Source organism: Dermacentor variabilis, chromosome 11 (genome assembly GCF_050947875.1).
Source record: "Dermacentor variabilis isolate Ectoservices chromosome 11, ASM5094787v1, whole genome shotgun sequence".
Taxonomy (NCBI): Eukaryota; Metazoa; Arthropoda; class Arachnida; order Ixodida; family Ixodidae; genus Dermacentor; species Dermacentor variabilis.
In genome coordinates, this window is record NC_134578.1 from 58,762,181 (window position 1) to 58,784,869 (window position 22,689).

The 22,689-nt window shown below is 41.1% G+C and overlaps 1 protein-coding gene across 2 annotated transcripts in view; it reads left to right on the plus strand.

The window, feature by feature from the left end:
• The window catches only part of Ilp7 (Insulin-like peptide 7), a 114,487-nt gene that overhangs the window by 21,750 nt on the left and 70,048 nt on the right, over window positions 1-22,689 (plus strand). For both annotated transcript variants that reach the window (XM_075675820.1, XM_075675819.1), the window contains exon 3: window positions 5,568-5,716. In XM_075675820.1, coding sequence (XP_075531935.1) covers window positions 5,568-5,716 — 149 coding nt within the window. The remainder of the gene's footprint in view (window positions 1-5,567; window positions 5,717-22,689) is intronic.

Sequence of the window (22,689 nt, forward strand, 5' to 3'; positions counted from 1 at the left end):
TGATCGACCACTGCTAATCCCTTTTAGTCTGCGCCCGCTGGGAACCTACGTCTTGCAAGTCGTCAGCGTCGCATTCCGCGCCTCAAGCTGCCTCGTTAATACAATGCTCTTCCTGCTAAACCGTTCGCTGGTCTCCGGAAAAATTTCGCAGGGTTATTTCGCGTAAAGTTTAGTTTAGCGCCAGATTTTTCTGGCATTGCTTACAAGCAAAGTTAGCAGCTTTCTGTGATCTGAAAACTCAGTTTATCAATAAACTTCGCACGCAATTCTCGGAATTATGGCATGCGTTTTCGCAGCAAAGTCAAGCAGCTGAAGAGTTATCTTTCTTTTTCAAATTTCATCAAGTTGAACCAAACCAAAGCGCGCAAATTTTTCTCATATTATTGGAGCCTCACTGAAATATTTGCTGCAAAGAGTCGCTAGAATTTAACCTTTTCGCTTATGTACTTAGGCCTTTAGACTTTCTCTTAAAGGGGCACGTAAGAGGAAATGAGGATACGCTAAAAACGTTGCCTTACTGTGAGCTGAGTACGCTCGAACAAGACGCACGACCTAAATATCTTCGCGTTCCGTTCTCGTAACTGCATAAGATATTGACAACGTCTGCTTGGCACTGCTAACGCTGTGCTGATAAACGAGGATTACATCACATTCTAATATGAAGGCAACATTCAACGCACTGAGTTTTCATTACTTCCAGACCGAATACGTTACTAACATTGCATTTCCGGGGGGAACAGTAGAAGGGAAAAAAAGCGTTCATTTCTTCCGCTCATAAATGCCAGTTTTTCTCCGAAATAAATGCAAATCGACTCTCGAAAAAGATCAAAATGAATTGCGCGGTTCAATGCACTGAAGCTGCACAGTCAGTTATGATGGATCCCGATGGAGAATTGCGGATTAATTTTGACAATTTGTTTTTATTATTATTATTTTGACAGGCGCCCATAATAGGTCTCGCGAGTATTCTTTTGTTATTATTATTATTGTGGTTATATAGGGATGCCCTCGCCGCAGTGGAGGATCGAATCCTAGACCCCATCATTGACCACCGCAGCGTGTTCTCTAAGCATACTTCATCAGATTATAAGCTTAGTGTTCTTGGTTGGTGCCTTTTGAGGAACTGTTGCGGAGAGCCGTGACGGTGGTAAGCCTCGAAATTCAGCGGAATCATTACAATGGTTGAGAGCGGAACACTCGCGATAACTACAATAGCAAACAATGAAGCAGAGAGTTTGTATCGGGGAGCTTCTTGTCATAACTACTAGAAGGAACTCTGGCAATGTAGTGTCTACGGGAGGTGCAAGCGTAACGGATGTACCCTGCTTGGAAATCATGAGCGGTATACATAAATTTGCCCAAACTTGCTCCTTCTGGTGGCAAACGTCTTTCTGACTGCGCACATTGATTATCTGAAAAGAAATATAAATGCAAACAATTTCCCAATGTTCTGCACGTGCGCAGAAACTTACTGACTTCATTGGTTTAGAGCAACACGATCGCCTAATTAGAAACTGAGAAAGGTATAGAGAGTAATGAATAACGCCTCGAGACTACAGTCGAATACCACAGTCGAAAGCAGAACCTTGAAATTCATGGGCTGGTCAAACATGAGAATGAATGCCTCATGACCAGAAAAAATGCCCTTGCTGCCAAATTGGAACTTGATCCTTTTAACGAGCAGACCGCCTCCGCCATTCACCGTCTTATTTCACAAAAAGATAAGACACCGGCTGTGCTTGTTCGCTTCACGCGACAGTCGACAAGAGATAAATGGTTTGAAAAAAGGAAATTTATATCAAGGGTAGAAGATGATGCCTACATATCCTAAAACCTAACCGGGTATAATAGATCGTTGCTCAAAGTTGGAAAGGAATGGGCACACGTAAACAATTTCAATTTTGTGTGGCATCGCAACGGAAGAATATTAGTCCGGAAAGCAGAACATGCCCATGTACATGTAATCAAGACCGCAACCGATCTCGAAAAGCTGAAAGTGTGATACTGAAGTGCTCTCCCTGCGTTTTCCCGTTTTGACATGGCTTTTGTTGACTCATTATCCCCGTCTGATTTCTTGCATTTTGTTGGACCAGATCATAAAAAATCCACTCGATGCTTCCATCTCAACTGCCAGTTAGTGCGAAACAAGCATGACATGCTCGACCTTTTTTTCAGCAGCTTGACCTTTCAGTTTGATGTCATTATGCTGTCTGAAACGTGGCATGACCAGCACTCAGTCGTATGGCAACTGCCTAAATATCAGTGCTTTACTAAAAACAGAGAAACGTCGCCAGACGGTGGTGTCAGTGTGCTTGTCCGTGATAACATTGATGCAAAGTGCATCAATGAATTTTGCTGTATTACTGATGACTATGAAGTCCTATCAGTCTTGAATGCTCGAACTGTCTACTCAGTTTTCTACCCTCCACCAAGCGGTAATTTAGGCCATTTGTTCCAGTCTCTTGAAAAGTTCTTCCTTTATGTGGGTGAATTACAATTTAAACTCGGGTTGGGTGGTGATTTCAATATCAATATGATGCTCGACAGCCTCATGAAGCGAAATTTTGAGGCAGTTATACACGCACATGGTTGCTTCAACGTCATATCATCACCTACCAGAACTACTCATAATACATCTAAGTGTATCGACCTATTCATTACAAACATTGCCTTAAGTAAGATTAAATCGGGGGTGTTCTCATGTGGCCTTAGTGATCATATGCCCATATTTCTGAGTCTGAATCATGCATGTCAACGATCAACTGCTACTGATACCTTCATACAAACGATTACGCTAAATGCGTTAGTAAATTTCCGTGCCGAATTAGGAAGCATGGGCTGGACGGATGTTTATGCCACGCAAATACCGGATGTCGGATATGAAAGTTTTCTCAGGCTATTTTCCTCATGCTATCACAAATATTTCCCCTTTACTATTATGAAAAAACAACCTTCCAGGATACGCAAGCCGCGGGTCACAAACAATCTTCTCCATCAAATAAAGAAAAAAATTGCCTTTATGATAAGTTTATCAAGTCACGAGATGCAAACGACTGGACCGAGTTTAAACGTTTTCGCAATCGTCTCACGAACGAGCTGCGCAACGCGAAAAGCCGTTATCATACTGACTTGTTTAACTCTTGTGAATGTGACAGCCAGAGGATATGGAAACAGCTGAATCTACGGCGCAACCACACACCTATTTCCCAGTCACCTATGCACATTGTCAGTAATGGTGTTCAAATAACCGATGAGTCACTACCTGATGCATTCAATGATTTCCTAGTCAGTAATAATAATATTCCCGTATGCATGAGTGCCTGCGATTTCATAAGAACAAGTGTTGCAGACACGATCTTCCCGCACCCGTCCAATGAATCAGAGTTAATATGCCTTTTTTCTGTGAGCTGAGCTACAGCCGTACCCTGGATGTAGATAATCTGCAGATAAAGCCAATTAAGTATGCCCTAGACATTGTTGCACCATTGCGGGTATACATATACAACTTATGCCTCCAATACCGGAGTCTTCCCGCATAAAATGCAAGTCGCTAAAGTAATCCCGTTATTCAAGCATGGTGAGAGGACTCTTATGACAAATTACAGGCCCATATCCATTTTGCCAGTCTTCTCAAAAGGCCTGGAAAAGGTTATATTTAAACATCCTTCTGCATTTCTGGAAAATAAAAACCTCTGAACTGACTGTCAGTACGCCTTCCGTAAAAACCGGTCAACACAGCTTGCCTTGTTGGATCAGAAAGAATTTATTCTCAAAAACATCGAAGAGCACTTGCTCACACTTGCAGTGTTAATAGAATTTACGAAAGCTTTCGACTGCATTAATCATGAACTTCTACACAAAAAATTGTTTAACTATGGAATTCGCGGCGTCGCCCTTGACTTAATTAGATCATATCTAAACTCCAGAGTTCTGTTTACACATGTAAATAACCTCTCCTCTCAGTTAAGGAACACAAGGATAGGGGTGCCGCAAAGGAGCCTACTTGGCCCTCTCCTTTTCAATATCTACGTTAATGATATTGTCAATATTGACAATGACACCAAATACATCATCTATGCTGATGACACTACACTACTGTTTTCATCTCATCATACCTCGGACTTGTTAAAGACTGCTAATGCAGTGCTAGACAAACTACATGTGTGGTCCGTTAAAAATGGTCTCATAATTAACACTACTAAAACTGAAGCCATATTATTCGAAGCCAAGAACAAAAACGCTACGCTGCCTGCTGTCATCACACTTAATTCGGAGAAAATTGAACTAGTGAGCTCAGTTAAGAGCCTAGGAATCATTTTGGACCACGATATGTCATGGAATAGCCACATATGATCCTTCTCACAAAACTTTCACAGAAAGTTGGACTGGTTTTCCCCCTTAGGTACCTTCCACGCCATGTAAAAATGCTTATATATAACTCCCTTTTCATCAGCCATCTGAATTATTGCTGCCTTGTCTGGAGTACCACATCTGTCACAAATATAGGTAGGTTATTCATCATTCAGGAAAAAATTCTCAGTGTGATATGTGATGTACCATGGGACTCCCCAAGTGAACTTCTTTTCCAAGAACTGAAAATACACAAGGCGCATAATTTATACACTCACAGGTTAGTCCGTGCATACGTTAGGAAGTGTAAATCGAATAATTGTTACATCCGTTCCATAGCTAACCTTAAACAGAACATACGCCATTATCAAACACGATCTCCAGAATATTGGTGCGTAACGCACCCGCGCACTAATTATGGAAAGCAAATGATTGCTTGTACGCTGCCTGTCCTGCTTACCACACTGATCGCAGATGATATCGATGTTTTACAGTCTTTGTCAACTAGTCTGTATAATTATTATTGCTGCTAAAGCTGGTTTTATGCTTAATACTTCGTACTTGTAGATCACAATATTACTTCTGCAACATCATCTGTTGTTAGTATGCATGACTGATCTGAGTGACTGATCTTAGTGTTGTTGTTTTTTTTTCATACTGCTGATTTCTTAATATGCAAGCTAAGTAACTTGCTTTGGTTTATCAATTTTTGTGTTGGTTTCTTTTGCGTTATTTTATTCGTCTTTCTGCTTTATTGTTATCATTCCCACATGCACTGTTGTTCCCCTTGCTGCTGCCATAAAATGGGTTTTAGGGCTTAGTCAAGCTGCTGGCGCAGCTTTTTTCCTCAAAACCTGTCCATATTACAGAAGTGTGTTGTTTATGGGAAATAAAGCACTTACTTACTTACTAGATCGCGTGAAGCCACAAGCAGAGGAGATTAGACAAGTCCATGCAATACCCACCACTCTCATGGTCGCTTTGTAAAGGCGTATAAGGAGGCAAATTTCCCGACCCTTCTCTTTGTGACCTGAGAAATTCAGCTGTCACCACACAGTTCCCCAGATCATCGCATCACTGGTTCATCAACAAACCGGGTGACCCCGTGCCATGTATACCACGTTTGGATGTTGCGGATTGCAGGGCCAGATTTCGCTCTAGCGTTTTCTTCCTGGAAGCTCTGCGGTGTTTCACCAGTCTGGCCTTTGCCGTGGCAGGAACGACGACGACTGGGCACGGGTCTGGCACGTGGAACGCCACAGGCGCTGCTACCACGAGCTGCTGTCGCACATGAGCTGGGTCTGCGAGAAGGACATCTACAAGATGCGCCGCCGAAAGAGGGAAGCACCTATGGACAAGGACACCGGTGAGCACTGCAATGTGCGCCTGCGAATTCGCGTATAGCTAGGAGTGTGAAACTGAATTGTATTGTAAAATTGCACTTCTCTAAAGTCAAAGAGACCGGCCGCACCAGTAACCGAACGCCTGGAAAGCTAGGAAAGATGGTAAAAAACTAACGAAAGCAGATAGCCACGCAACGTTCTAATTTCCACACAAGATTTCCATGGCTTGGCCGACTTCACAACGGTACTTGCTGGGAACAACATAATAGCCTTCGATTAGCGAAGGTTACACTGAACTTTAATGGAACAAAACAGTCGACTTAGCGGGTTTCTAGAACAATGTGGGATGGGAAAAAGGTTGCAAACGCAGAAATGATATTTAAAATTCGTGAAGTCACCTGAAATGCCGACAATGCTGTTTTGGCGCGAAATTCAGAAAGCGAAACCTCGGTTCTGTTTGCTTCGACCGTTCTCTCTTCAAAATGCAGTCTTCACAGAGTGCTTAACCTAACTAAACTGGTTTATCACAGCGCGCTGTAACAGCAACAGGTCCCTGCAGGGTCGGGATTCAGATACTTTATCCGTGATGCAGTGTCAGAATTCGAATACTCCGAGTCCGTGATGACAACTTCCCGCGACGCAAACATATTAAGCATCAAGTACTTTTAGCTCCCGTTGTCGGCGACCTTCAGATGACCTTGAGCCAAAAGCCAGAGCCGTTATCTGGGCACTCAAACCAGAACATCTGGTACTAAAATTAGAACATCCGGGAACGCTGCGAGAACAAAAATTTGGAGGTGGAGGACGCTTAAGCGGCGCCTTTAAGAGTTAAATGCGATAGCATTCAAAGATCACTGACTGCTTCTCGCGCTTCAAGGCAACTGCAGCATATGTAACCGTAATGTATAGCGGGAAACGCTGGCGGCGAACGCTGCACACGGCGAGTCTTCTGGTAGAAACGCGGCCTCTTCCGTGGGCCGTGATGGATGGATGGATGGATGGATGGATGGCCGGATGGATGAATGGATTGATGGATGGATGTATGGATGGATGGATGGATGGATGGATGGATGGATGGATGGATGGACGGGCGAATGGATGGATGGATGCTATCAACGTACCCTTGGAACGTGGTGGGGAGCTGCGCCACCAATCTCTTGTTATTATATTGCCTAATGTCCTACCTATGTTGAAAAAGAACGAAAGAATAGGAAAAAGAAATTATCGATGAATTCCCATTACTAAACATTCTGAGCCCCTATGGTGAACTTTGTTTTTGTAAGCCTCCAGAGTTTGACGTTTTTCTAATTTGATTCCACCAATCTTCCAATCGCCTCTTACTAATCTCTATTGCGGACTTGTTTACTTTCCCCTTGCTCTCGCTGAACCCAAGCGCTTCAAGGATGCTAGAGGTGCCTAAATCGACCGCTGGGCAGGTATCTCCACATTCTGATAGAACGTGCTCTATCGTTTAACTAGCTTTGTCGCAACAAGCACATGGTCATTCTTCCTTGTTGTATCTAGCTTTATAAGTGCGCGTTCTAAGGTATCCTCATCACGCTTGATTTACCGGAATAATTTTCTCGAAAAAATTGAAAAAATGGTAAGCTAGGAAATACGCCAATAGCCCATGGAAATATCGTTTTTACCACGAAAAATAAGTTCCCTCGAAAGTGCTGGTGAATCGCAAACACTACTCTCCAAGCACTAGGTGACGCCGAATTACGCGATAAGTAAACGAATGGGCACGGAATAATTTTCTCGAAAAACTTGGAAAAGCGGTAAGCCCATGGAAATATCGTTTTTGTCACGAAAAATAGGTTCCATCGAAAGTACTGGTGAATCGCATACATTACTCCCCCGGCACTACGTGACTGCCATTTAGGCGATAACTAAACGAATGGGAAGGAATAATATTCTCGAAAAAAATGGAAAAACGCTAAGCTTATAGGCCTATGGAAATATCGTTTTTGCCCCGAAAAATAGGTTGGCTCGAAATTGCTGGTGAATTGCATACATTACGCCCCACAGACAAGCTGACTCCCATTTAGGCGATAAATAAACGATTGCGCGCAGAATAATATTCTCGAAAAAATTGGAAAAACACTAAGCCTATAGCCCATGAAAATATCGTTTTTGCCACAAAAATAAATTCCCTCGAAAGTGCTGATGAATCGCATGCACTACTCCCCCCGCACTAGCTGACTGCCATTTTGCCGATAAATAGACGAATAGGCACGGAATAATATTATCGAAAAGATTGAAAAACACTAAGCCTATAGCCCATGGAAATATCGTTTTAGCCACAAAAATTAAATTCCCTCGAGAGCTTGCTGGTGAATCGCATGCAATACTCCCCCCGCACTAGCTGACTACCCTTTAGGCGATAAATATACGAATGGGCACGGAATAATATTCTCGAAAGAATTGGAAAAACACTAACCCTATAGCCCATGGAAATATTGTTTTTGCCACAAAAATAAATTCCATCCAAAGTGCTGATGAATCGCATACACTACTCCCCCCGCACAAGCTGACTGCCATTTAGCCGATAAATAGACGAATGGGCACGGAATAATATTCTAGAACAAATTGGAAAAACGCTAAGCCTATAAAAATTAAATTACCTCCAAAGTGCTGGTGAATCGCATACACTACTCCCCCCGCACTAGCTGACTACCTTTCAGGCGATAAATATACGATTGCGCACGGAACAATATTCTCAAAAATTGGAAAAATGCTAAGCCTATTGCCCATGGAAATATCGTTTCTGCCACAAAAATTATATTCCCTCGAAAGTGCTGGTGAATCCCATACACTACTCCCTCCGCACTAGCTCACTGCCGTGTAGGCGATAAATAAACGATTGCGCACCGAATAATATTATCGAAAAAATGGAAAAACGAAAATGAGTTCCCTCGGAAATGCTCATGAATCGCATACACTACTCCCCCCGCAATAGCTGACTGCCATTTAGGCGATAAATAGACGAATGGGCACGGAATAATCCTCTCGAAAAAAATGGAAAAACGCTAAGCCTATAGCCCATGGAAATATTGTTTTTGCCACAAAAATTATATTCCCTCGTAAGTGCTGGTGAATCGCAAACACTACTCCCCCCGCACTAGCTGACTACCTTTTAGGCGATAAATATACGAATGGGCACGGAATATTACTCTTGAAAAAATTGGAAATACACTAAGCCTATAGCCCATGGAAATATCTTTTCGGCCGCAAAAATTAAATTACCTCGAAAGTGCTGGTGAATCGCTTACACTACTGCCCCCGCTCTAGCTGACTACCTTTTAAGCGATAAATAGACGAATGGGCATTGAATAATATTGTCGAAAAAAATGGAAAAACGCTAAGCCTATAGCCAATAGAAATATCGTTTTTGCCACGAAAATGAAGTTCCCTTGAAAGTGGTGGTGAATCGCATAAACTACTCCCCCCGCACCAGCTGACTGCCATTTAAACGATAAATGAACGATTCCGCACGGAATAATATTATCGAAAAAAATGAAAAAACGCTAAGCCTATGGAAATATCGTTTCTGCCACAAAAATTATATTCCCTCGAAAGTGCTGATGAATCGCATACACTAGTCCCCCCCACTAGCTGACCACCTTTTAGGCGATAAATATACGAGTGGGCACGGAATAATATTCTCGAAAAAATTGGAAAAACACTAAGCCTATAGCCAATGGAAATATCGTTTTTCCCGCAAAAATAAATTCCCTCGAAAGTGCAGGTGAATCGCATACACTACTCCGCCCGCACTAGCTGACTGCCATTTAGGTGATAAATAAACGATTGCCCACAGAATAATATTCTCCAAAAAATCGGAAAAACACTAAGCCTATAACCCATGGAAATATCGTTTTTGCCACAAAAATTAAATTCCCTTGAAAGTGCTGGTGAATCGCATACACTACTCTCCCCGCACTAGCTGACTACCTTTTAGGCGATAAATATGCGAATGGGCACGGAATAATATTGACGAAAAAATTGGAAAAATACTAAGCCTATAGCCCATGGAAATATCGTTTTTGCCACAAAAATAAATTCCCTCGAGAGTGCTGATGAATCGCATACACTACTCCCCCCGCACTAGCTGAATGCCATTTAGGCTATAAATAAACGATTGCGCACGGAATAATATTCTCGAAAAAATTGGAAAAACGCTAAGCCTATAGTCCATGGAAATATCTTTTCGGCCACAAAAATAAAATTCCCTCGAAAGTGCTGGTGAATCGCATACACTACTCCGCCCGCACTAGCTGAATGCCATTTATCCGATAAATATACGAATGGTCACGGAATAATATTGTCGAAAAAATTGGAAATACACTAAGCCTATAGCCCATGGAAATATCGTTTTTGCCACAAAAAGTATATTCCCTCGAAAGTGCTGGTGAATCGCATACACTACTCCGACCGCACTAGCTGAATGCCATTTAGGCTATAAATAAACGATTGCGCACGGAATAATATTCTCGAAAAGACTGAAAAAACACTAAGCCTATAGCCCATGGAAATATCGTTTTTGCCACAAAAATTAAATTCCCTGGAAAGTGCTGGTGAATCGCATACACTACTCCGCCCGCACTAGCTGAATGCCATTTAGGCTATAAATAAACGATTGCGCACGGAATAATATTCTCGAAAAAATTGGAAAAACGCTAAGCCTATAGTCCATGGAAATATCTTTTCGGCCACAAAAATTTAATTCCCTCGAAAGTGCTGATGAATCGCATGCACTACTCCCCCGCACTTGCTGACTGCCATTTAGCCGATAAATAGAAGAATGGGCACGGAATAATATCATCGAAAAGACTGAAAAACACTAAGCCTATAGCCCATGGAAATATTGTTCTTGCCGCAAAAATTAAGTTCCCTCCAAAGTGCTCGCGAATCACATACACTACTCCGCCCGCACTAGCTGAATGCCATTTAGGCTATAAATAAACGATTGCGCGCGGAATAATATTCTCGAAAAAATTGGAAAAACACTAAGCCTATAGTCCATGGAAATATCGTTTTTGCCACAAAAATTATATTCCCTCGAAAGTGCTGGTGAATCGCATACACTACTCCGCCCGGACTAGCTGAATGCCATTTAGGCTATAAATAAACGATTGCGCACGGAATAATATTCTCGAAAAAATTGGAAAAACGTAAGCCTATAGTCCATGGAAATATCTTTTCGGCCATAAAAATTAAATTCCCTCGAAAGTGCTGGTGAATCGCATACACTACTCCGCCCGCACTAGCTGACTGCCATTTAGGCGATAAATATACGAATGGGCACGGAATAATATTGACGAAAAAATTCGAAAAACACTAAGCCTATATATAGCCCATGGAAATATCGTTTTTCCACAAAAATAAATTCCCTCGAAAGTGCTGATGAATCGCATGCACTACTCCCCCCGCACTAGCTGACTACCTTTTAGGCGATAAATATACGAATGGGCACGGAATAATATTATCGAAAAGACTGAAAAAACACTAAGCCTATAGCCCATGGAAATATCGTTTTTGCCACAAAAATTATATTCCCTTGAAAGTGCTGGTGAATCGCATACACTACTCCCCCCGCACTAGCTGACTACCTTTTAGGCAATAAATATACGAGTGGGCACGGAATAATATTGCCGAAAAAATTGGAAAAACACTAAGCCTATAGCCCATGAAAATATCGTTTTTGCCACAAAAATTATATTCCCTCGAAAGTGCTGGGGAATCGCATACACTACTCCCCCCGCACTCGCTGACTGCCATTTAGCCGATAAATAGACGAATAGGCACGGAATAATATTATCGAAAAGATTGAAAAACACTAAGCCTATAGCCCATGGAAATATCGTTTTTGCCACAAAAACAAATTCCCTCGAAAGTGCTGATGAATCGCATACACTACTCCGCCCGCACTAGCTGACTGCCATTTAGCCGATAAATAAGCGATTGCGCGCAGAATAATATTATCGGAAAGATTGGAAAAACGCTAAGCCTATAGCCCATAGAAATATCGTTTTTGCCACAAAAATTACATTCCCTCGAACGTGCTGGCGAATCGCATACACTACTCCGCCCGCACTAGCTGAATGCCATTTAGGCTATAAAAAAACGATTGCGCGCGGAATAATATTCTCGAAAAAATTGGAAAAACGCTAAGCCTATAGTCCATGGAAATATCGTTTTTGCCACAAAAATTATATTCCCTCGAAAGTGCTGGTGAATCGCATACACTACTCCGCCCGGACTAGCTGAATGCCATTTAGGCTATAAATAAACGATTGCGCACGGAATAATATTCTCGAAAAAATTGGAAAAACGCTAACCCTATAGTCCATGGAAATGTCTTTTCGGCCACAAAAATTAAATTCCCTCGAAAGTGCTGGTGAATCGCATACACTACTCCGCCCGCACTAGCTGACTGCCATTTAGGCGATAAATATACGAATGGCCCCGGAAGAATATTCTCGAAAAAATTGGAAAAACACTAAGCCTATAGCCCATGGAAATATCGTTTTTGCCACAAAAATTATATTCCCTTGAAAGTGCTGGTGAATCGCATACACTACTCTCCCCGCACTAGCTGACTACCTTTTAGGCGATAAATATACGAATGGCCCCGGAATAATATTCTCGAAAAAATTGGAAAAACGCTAAGCCTATAGCCCATGGAAATATTGTTTTTGCCACAAAAATTAAATTCCCTTGAAAGTGCTGGTGAATCGCTTACACTACTCTCCCCGCACTAGCTGACTACCTTTTAGGCGATAAATATACGAATGGCCCCGGAATAATATTCTCGAAAAAATCGGAAAAACACTAAGCCTATAGCCCATGGAAATATCGTTTCTGCCACAAAAATTAAGTTCCCTCGAAAGTGCTGCCGAATCGCATACACTACTACGCCCGCTCTAGCTGACTGCCATTTAGGTGATAAATAAACAATTGCACACAGAATAATATTCTCGAAAAAATCGGAAAAACACTTATAGCCCATGGAAATATCATTTCTGCCACAAAAATTAAATTCCCTCGAAAGTGCTGCCGTATCGCATACACTACTACGCCCGCTCTAGCTGACTGCCATTTAGGTGATAAATAAACGATTGCACACAGAATAATATTCTCGAAAAAATTGGAAAAACACTAAGCCTATAGCCCATGGAAATATCGTTTTTGCCACAAAAATTAGGTTCCCTCGAAAGTGCTGGTGAATCGCATACACTAGTCCGCCCGCACTAGCTGACTGCCATTTAGGTGATAAATAACGATTGCACAAAGAATAATATTCTCGAAAAAATTGGAAAAACACTAAGCCTATAGCCCATGGAAATATCGTTTTTGCCTCAAAAATTAAATTCCCTTGAAAGTGCTGGTGAATCGCATACACTACTCTCCCCGCACTAGCTGACTGCCATTTAGGTGATAAATAAACGATTGCACACACAATAATATTCTCAAAAAAATTGGAAAAACACTAAGCCTATAGCCCATGGAAATATCGTTTTTGCCACAAAAATTAGGTTCCCTCGAAAGTGCTGGTGAATCGCATACACTAGTCCGCCCGCACTTGCTGACTGCCATTTAGGTGATAAATAAACGATTGCGCACAGAATAATATTCTCGAAAAAATCGGAAAAACACTAAGCCTATAGCCCATGGAAATATCGTTTTTCCACAAAAATAAATTCCCTCGAAAGTGCTGATGAATCGCATACACTACTCCCCGCGCACTAGCTGACTACCTTTTAGGCGATAAATATAAGAATGGGCACGGAATAATATTGTCGAAATAATTGGAAAAACACTAAGCGTACAGCCCATGGAAATATCGTTTTTGCCACAAAAATAAATTCCCTTGAAAGTGCTGGTGAATCGCATACACTACTCTCCGCGCACTAGCTGACTACCTTTTAGGCGATAAATATACGAAAGGCCCCGGAATAATATTCTCGAAAAAATTGGAAAAACGCTAAGCCTATAGCCCATGGAAATATCGTTTTTCCCACAAAAATTAAATTCCCTCGAAAGTGCTGCCGAATCGCATACACTACTCCCCGCGCACTAGCTGACTACCTTTTAGGTGATAAATAAACTGTTGCACACAGAATAATATTCTCGAAAAAATTGGAAAAACACAAAGCCCATGGAAATATCGTTTTTGCCAAAAAAATTAAATTCCCTTGAAAGTGCTGGTGAATCGCATACACTACTCTTCCCGCACTAGCTGACTACCTTTTAGGCGATAAATATACGAATGGCCCCGGAATAATATTCTCGAAAAAAATTGGAAAAACACTAAGCCTATAGCCCATGGAAATATCGTTTTTGCCACAAAAATTAAATTCCCTTGAAAGTGATGGTGAATCGCATACACTACTCTCCCCGCACTAGCTGACTACCTTTTAGGCGATAAATATACGAATGGCCCCGGAATAATATTCTCGAAAAAAATTGGAAAAACACTAAGCCTATAGCCCATGGAAATATCGTTTTTGCCACAAAAATTAAATTCCCTCGAAAGTGCTGGTCAATCGCATACACTACTCCTCCCGCACTAGCTGACTGCCATTTAGGTGATAAATAAACGATTGCGCACAGAATAATATTCTCGAAAAAATCGGAAAAACACTAAGTCTATAGCCCATGGAAATATCGTTTCTGCCACAAAAATTAAATTCCCTCGAAAGTGCTGCCGAATCGCATACACTACTCCCCGCGCACTAGCTGACTACCTTTTAGGCGATAAATATACGAATGGGCACGGAATAATATTGTCGAAAAAATTGGAAGAACACTAAGCCTATAGCCCATGGAAATATCGTTTTTGCCACAAAATTTAAATTCCCTCGAAAGTGCTGGTGAATCGCTTACACTACTCCGCCCGCTCTAGCTGACTGCCATTTAGGTAATAAATAAACGATTGCACACAGAATAATATTCTCGAAAAAATTGGAAAAACACTAAGCCTATAGCCCATGGAAATATCGTTTTTGTCACAAAAATAAATTCCCTTGAAAGTGCTGGTGAATCGCATACACTACTCTCCCCGCACTAGCTGACTACCTTTTAGGCGATAAATATACGAATGGCCCCGGAATAATATTCTCGAAAAAAATTGGAAAAACACTAAGCCTATAGCCCATGGAAATATCGTTTTTCCCACAAAAATTAAATTCCCTTGAAAGTGCTGGTGAATCGCATACACTACTCTCCCCGCACTAGCTGACTACCTTTTAGGCGATAAATATACGAATGGCCCGGGAATAATATTCTCGAAAAAAATTGGAAAAACACTAAGCCTATAGCCCATGGAAATATCGTTTTTGCCACAAAAATTAAATTCCCTTGAAAGTGCTGGTGAATCGCATACACTACTCTCCCCGCACTAGCTGACTACCTTTTAGGCGATAAATAAACGATTGCGCACAGAATAATATTCTCGAAAAAATCGGAAAAACACTAAGCCTATAGCCATTGGAAATATCGTTTCTGCCACAAAAATTAAATTCCCTCGAAAGTGCTGCCGAATCGCATACACTACTCCCCGCGCACTAGCTGACTACCTTTTAGGCGATAAATATACGAATGGGCACGGAATAATATTGTCGAAAAAATTGGAAAAACACTAAGCCTATAGCCCATGGAAATATCGTTTTTGCCACAAAAATTATATTCCCTCGAAAGTGCTGGTGAATCGCATACACTACTCCGCCCGCACTAGCTGAATGCCATTTAGGCTATAAATAAACGATTGCGCACAGAATAATATTCTCGAAAAAATCTGAAAAACACTAAGCCTATAGCCCATGGAAATATCGTTTTTGCCTCAAAATTTAAATTCCCTCGAAAGTGCTGGTGAATCGCTTACACTACTCCGCACGCTCTAGCTGACTGCCATTTAGGTGATAAATAAACGATTGCGCACAGAATAATATTCTCGAAAAAATCGGAAAAACACTAAGCCTATAGCCCATGGAAATATCGTTTCTGCCACAAAAATTGAATTCCCTCGAAAGTGCTGCCGAATCGCATACACTACTCCCCGCGCACTAGCTGACTACCTTTTAGGCTATAAATAAACGATTGCGCACGGAATAATATTCTCCAAAAAATTCGAAAAACGCTAAGCCTATAGCCCATGGAAATATCGTTTTTGCCACAAAATTTAAATTCCCTCGAAAGTGCTGGTGAATCGCTTACACTACTCCGCCCGCTCTAGCTGACTGCCATTTAGGTGATAAATAAACGATTGCGCAGAGAATAATATTCTCGAAAAAATCGCAAAAACACTAAGCCAATAGCCCATGGAAATATCGTTTCTGCCACAAAAATTGAATTCCCTCGAAAGTGCTGCCGAATCGCATACACTACTCCCCGCGCACTAGCTGACTACCTTTTAGGCGATAAATATACGAATGGGCACGGAATAATATTGTCGAAAAAGTTGGAAAAACACTGCCCATGGAAATATCGTTTTTTCCACAAAATTTAATTTCCCTCGAAAGTGCTGGTGAATCGCATACACTACTCCGCCCGCACTAGCTGAATGCCATTTAGGCTATAAATAAACGATTGCGAACAGAATAATATTCTCGTAAAAATCTGAAAAACACTAAGCCTATAGCCCATGGAAATATCGTTTTTGCCACAAAAATTAAATTCCCTCGCAAGTGCTGCCGAATCGCATACACTACTCCGCCCGCACTAGCTGAATGCCATTTAGGCTATAAATAAACGATTGCGCACGGAATAATATTCTCCAAAAAATTCGAAAAACGTAAGCCTATAGCCCGTGGAAATATCGTTTTTGCCACAAAATTTAAATTCCCTCGAAAGTGCTGGTGAATCGCATACACTACTCCGCCCGCACTACCTGAATGCCATTTAGGCTATAAATAAACGATTGCGCACAGAATAATATTCTCGAAAAAATCTGAAAAACACTAAGCCTATAGCCCATGGAAATATCGTTTTTTCCACAAAATTTAAATTCCCTCGAAAGTGCTGGTGAATCGCTTACACTACTCCGCCCGCTCTAGCTGACTGCCATTTAGGTGATAAATAAACGATTGCACACAGAATAATATTCTCGAAAAAATTGGAAAAACACTAAGCCTATAGCCCATGGAAATATCGTTTTTGCCACAAAAATTAAGTTCCCTTGAAAGTGCTGGTGAATCGCATACACTACTCTCCCCGCACTAGCTGACTACCTTTTAGGCGATAAATATACGAATGGACCCGAAATAATATTCTCGAAAAAATTGGAAAAACGCTAAGCCTATAGCCCATGAAAATATCGTTTTTGCCACAAAAATTAAATTCCCTCGAAAGTGCTGCCGAATCGCATACACTACTCCGCCCGCTCTAGCTGACTGCCATTTAGGTGATAAATAAACAATTGCACACAGAATAACATTCTCGAAAAAATCGGAAAAACACTAAGCCTATAGCCCATGGAAATATCGTTTTTGCCACAAAAATTAAATTCCCTCGCAAGTGCTGTCGAATCGCATACACTACTCTGCCCGCACAAGCTGAATGCCATTTAGGCTATAAATAAACGATTGCGCACGAAATAATATTCTCGAAAAAATTCGAAAAACGCTAAGCCTATAGCCCATGGAAATATCGTTTTTTCCACAAAATTTAAATTCCCTCGAAAGTGCTGGTGAATCGCTTACACCACTCCGCCCGCTCTAGCGGACTGCCATTTAGGTGATAAATAAACGATTGCACACAGAATAATATTCTCGAAAAAATTGGAAAAACACTAAGCCTATAGCCCATGGAAATATCGTTTTTGCCACAGAAGTTAAATTCCCTTGAAAGTGCTGGTGAATCGCATACACTACTCTCCCCGCACTAGCTGACTACCTTTTAGGCGATAAATATACGAATGGCCCCGGAATAATATTCTCGAAAAAATTGGAAAAACACTAAGCCTATAGCCCATGGAAATATCGTTTTTGCCACAAAAATTAAGTTCCCTTGAAAGTGCTGGTGAATCGCATACACTACTCTCCCCGCACTAGCTGACTACCTTTTAGGCGATAAATATACGAATGAACCCGAAATAATATTCTCGAAAAAATTGGAAAAACGCTAAGCCTATAGATCATGAAAATATCCTTTTTGCCACAAAAATTAAATTCCTTCGCTAGTGCTGCCCAATCGCATACACTACTCCGCCAGCACAAGGTGAATGCCATTTAGGCTATAAATAAACGATTGCGCACGGAATAATATTCTCGAAAAAATCGGAAAAACACTAAGCCTATAGCCCATGGAAATATCGTTTCTGCCACAAAAATTAAATTCCCTCGAAAGTGCTGCCGAATCGCATACACTACTCCCCGTGCACTAGCTGACTACCTTTTAGGCGATAAATATAAGAATGGGCACGGAATAATATTGTCCAAAAAATTGGAAAAACACTAAGCCTATAGCCCATGGAAATATCGTTATTGCCACAAAAATTAAATTCCCTCGCAAGTGCTGCCGAATCGCATACACTACTCCGCCCGCACTAGCTGAATGCCATTTAGGCTATAAATAAACGATTGCGCACGGAATAATATTCTCCAAAAAATTCGAAAAACGCTAAGCCTATAGCCCATGGAAATATCGTTTTTGCCTCAAAATTTAAATTCCCTCGAAAGTGCTGCTGAATCGCTTACACTACTCCGCACGCTCTAGCTGACTGCCATTAAGTGATAAATAAACGATTACGCACAGAATAATATTCTCGAAAAAATCGGAAAAACACTAAGCCTATAGCCCATGGAAATATCGTTTCTGCCACAAAAATTGAATTCCCTCGAAAGTGCTGCCGAATCGCATACACTACTCCCCGCGCACTAGCTGACTACCTTTTAGGCTATAAATAAACGATTGCGCACGGAATAATATTCTCCAAAAAATTCGAAAAACGCTAAGCCTATAGCCCATGGAAATATCGTTTTTGCCACAAAATTTAAATTCCCTCGAAAGTGCTGGTGAATCGCTTACACTACTCCGCCCGCTCTAGCTGACTGCCATTTAGGTGATAAATAAACGATTGCGCACAGAATAATATTCTCGAAAAACCGGAAAAACACTAAGCCTATAGCCCATGGAAATATCGTTTCTGCCACAAAAATTGAATTCCCTCGAAAGTGCTGCCGAATCGCATACACTACTCCCCGCGCACTAGCTGACTACCTTTTAGGCGATAAATATACGAATGGGCACGGAATAATATGGTCGAAAAAGTTGGAAAAACACTGCCCATGGAAATATCATTTTTTCCACAAAATTTAATTTCCCTCGAAAGTGCTGGTGAATCGCATACACTACTCCGCCCGCACTAGCTGAATGCCATTTAGGCTATAAATAAACGATTGCGCACAGAATAATATTCTCGAAAAAATCTGAAAAACACTAAGCCTATAGCCCATGGAAATATCGTTTTTGCCACAAAAATTAAATTCCCTCGCAAGTGCTGCCGAATCGCATACACTACTCCGCCCGCACTAGCTGAATGCCATTTAGGCTATAAATAAACGATTGCGCACGGAATAATATTCTCCAAAAAATTCGAAAAACGTAAGCCTATAGCCCATGGAAATATCGTTTTTGCCACAAAATTTAAATTCCCTCGAAAGTGCTGGTGAATCGCATACACTACTCCACCCGCACTACCTGAATGCCATTTAGGCTATAAATAAACGATTGCGCACAGAATAATATTCTCGAAAAAATCTGAAAAACACTAAGCCTATAGCCCATGGAAATATCGTTTTTTCCACAAAATTTAAATTCCCTCGAAAGTGCTGGTGAATCGCTTACACTACTCCGCCCGCTCTAGCTGACTACCATTTAGGTGATAAATAAACGATTGCACACAGAATAATATTCTCGAAAAAATTGGAAAAACACTAAGCCTATAGCCCATGGAAATATCGTTTTTGCCACAAAAGTTAAATTCCCTTGAAAGTGCTGGTGAAGCGCATACACTACTCTCCCCGCACTAGCTGACTACCTTTTAGGCGATAAATATACGAATGGCCCCGGAATAATATTCTCGAAAAAATTGGAAAAACACTAAGCCTATAGCCCATGGAAATATCGTTTTTGCCACAAAAATTAAGTTCCCTTGAAAGTGCTGGTGAATCGCATACACTACTCTCCCCGCACTAGCTGACTACCTTTTAGGCGATAAATATACGAATGGACCCGAAATAATATTCTCGAAAAAATTGGAAAAACGCTAAGCCTATAGCCCATGAAAATATCGTTTTTGTCTCAAAAATTAAATTCCCTCGAAAGTGCTGCCGAATCGCATACACTACTCCGCCCGCTCTAGCTGACTGCCATTTAGGTGATAAATAAACAATTGCACACAGAATAACATTCTCGAAAAAATCGGAAAAACACTAAGCCTATAGCCCATGGAAATATCGTTTTTGCCACAAAAATTATATTCCCTCGAAAGTGCTGGTGAATCGCATACACTACTCCGCCCGCACTACCTGAATGCCATTTAGGCTATAAATAAACGATTGGGCACAGAATAATATTCTCGAAAAAATCGAAAAAACACTAAGCCTATAGCCCATGGAAATATCGTTTTTGCCACAAAAATTAAATTCCCTCGCAAGTGCTGTCGAATCGCATACACTACTCTGCCCGCACAAGCTGAATGCCATTTAGGCTATAAATAAACGATTGCGCACAGAATAATATTCTCGAAAAAATCTGAAAAACACTAAGCCTATATAGCCCATGGAAATATCGTTTTTGCCACAAAAACTAAATTCCCTCGCAAGTGCTGCCGAATCGCATACACTACTCCGCCCGCACTAGCTGAATGCCATTTAGGCTATAAATAAACGATTGCGCACGGAATAATATTCTCCAAAAAATTCGAAAAACGTAAGCCTATAGCCCATGGAAATATCGTTTTTGCCACAAAATTTAAATTCCCTCGAAAGTGCTGGTGAATCGCATACACTACTCCGCCCGCACTACCTGAATGCCATTTAGGCTATAAATAAACGATTGCGCACAGAATAATGTTCTCGAAAAAATCTGAAAAACACTAAGCCTATAGCCCATGGAAATATCGTTTTTTCCACAAAATTTAAATTCCCTCGAAAGTGCTGGTGAATCGCTTACACTACTCCGCCCGCTCTAGCTGACTGCCATTTAGGTGATAAATAAACGATTGCACACAGAATAATATTCTCGAAAAAATTGGAAAAACACTAAGCCTATAGCCCATGGAAATATCGTTTTTGCCACAAAAGTTAAATTCCCTTGAAAGTGCTGGTGAAGCGCATACACTACTCTCCCCGCACTAGCTGACTACCTTTTAGGCGATAAATATACGAATGGCCCCGGAATAATATTCTCGAAAAAATTGGAAAAACACTAAGCCTATAGCCCATGGAAATATCGTTTTTGCCACAAAAATTAAGTTCCTTGAAAGTGCTGGTGAATCGCATACACTACTCTCCTCGCACTAGCTGACTACCTTTTAGGCGATAAATATACGAATGGACCCGAAATAATATTCTCGAAAAAATTGGAAAAACGCTAAGCCTATAGCCCATGAAAATATCGTTTTTGCCTCAAAAATTAAATTCCCTCGAAAGTGCTGCCGAATCGCATACACTACTCCGCCCGCTCTAGCTGACTGCCATTTAGGTGATTAATAAACAATTGCACACATAATAACATTCTCGAAAAAATCGGAAAAACACTAAGCCTATATAGCCCATGGAAATATCGTTTTTGCCACAAAAATTATATTCCCTCGAAAGTGCTGGTGAATCGCATACACTACTCCGCCCGCACTACCTGAATGCCATTTAGGCTATAAATAAACGATTGCGCACAGAATAATATTCTCGAAAAAATCGAAAAAACACTAAGCCTATAGCCCATGGAAATAACGTTTTTGCCACAAAAATTAAATTCCCTCGCAAGTGCTGTCGAATCGCATACACTACTCTGCCCGCACAAGCTGAATGCCATTTAGGCTATAAATAAACGATTGCGCACGAAATAATATTCTCGAAAAAATTCGAAAAACGCTAAGACTATAGCCCATGGAAATATCGTTTTTTCCACAAAATTTAAATTCCCTCGAAAGTGCTGGTGAATCGCTTACACTACTCCGCCCGCTCTAGCTGACTGCCATTTAGGTGATAAATAAACGATTGCACACAGAATAATATTCTCGAAAAAATTGGAAAAACACTAAGCCTATAGCCCATGGAAATATCGTTTTTGCCACAGAAGTTAAATTCCCTTGAAAGTGCTGGTGAATCGCATACACTACTCTCCCCGCACTAGCTGACTACCTTTTAGGCGATAAATATACGAATGGCCCCGGAATAATATTCTCGAAAAAATTGGAAAAACACTAAGCCTATAGCCCATGGAAATATCGTTTTTGCCACATAAATTAAGTTCCCTTGAAAGTGCTGGTGAATCGCATACACTACTCTCCCCGCACTAGCTGACTACCTTTTAGGCGATAAATATACGAATGGACCCGAAATAATATTCTCGAAAAAATTGGAAAAACGCTAAGCCTATAGCCCATGAAAATATCCTTTTTGCCACAAAAATTTAATTCCTTCGCTAGTGCTGCCCAATCGCATACACTACTCCGCCAGCACAAGGTGAATGCCATTTAGGCTATAAATAAACGATTGCGCACGGAATAATATTCTCGAAAAAATCGGAAAAACACTAAGCCTATAGCCCATGGAAATATCGTTTCTGCCACAAAAATTAAATTCCCTCGAAAGTGCTGCCGAATCGCATACACTACTCCCCGTGCACTAGCTGACTACCTTTTAGGCGATAAATATAAGAATGGGCACGGAATAATATTGTCGAAAAAATTGGAAAAACACTAAGCCTATAGCCCATGGAAATATCGTTTTTGCCACAAAAATTAAATTCCCTCGCAAGTGCTGCC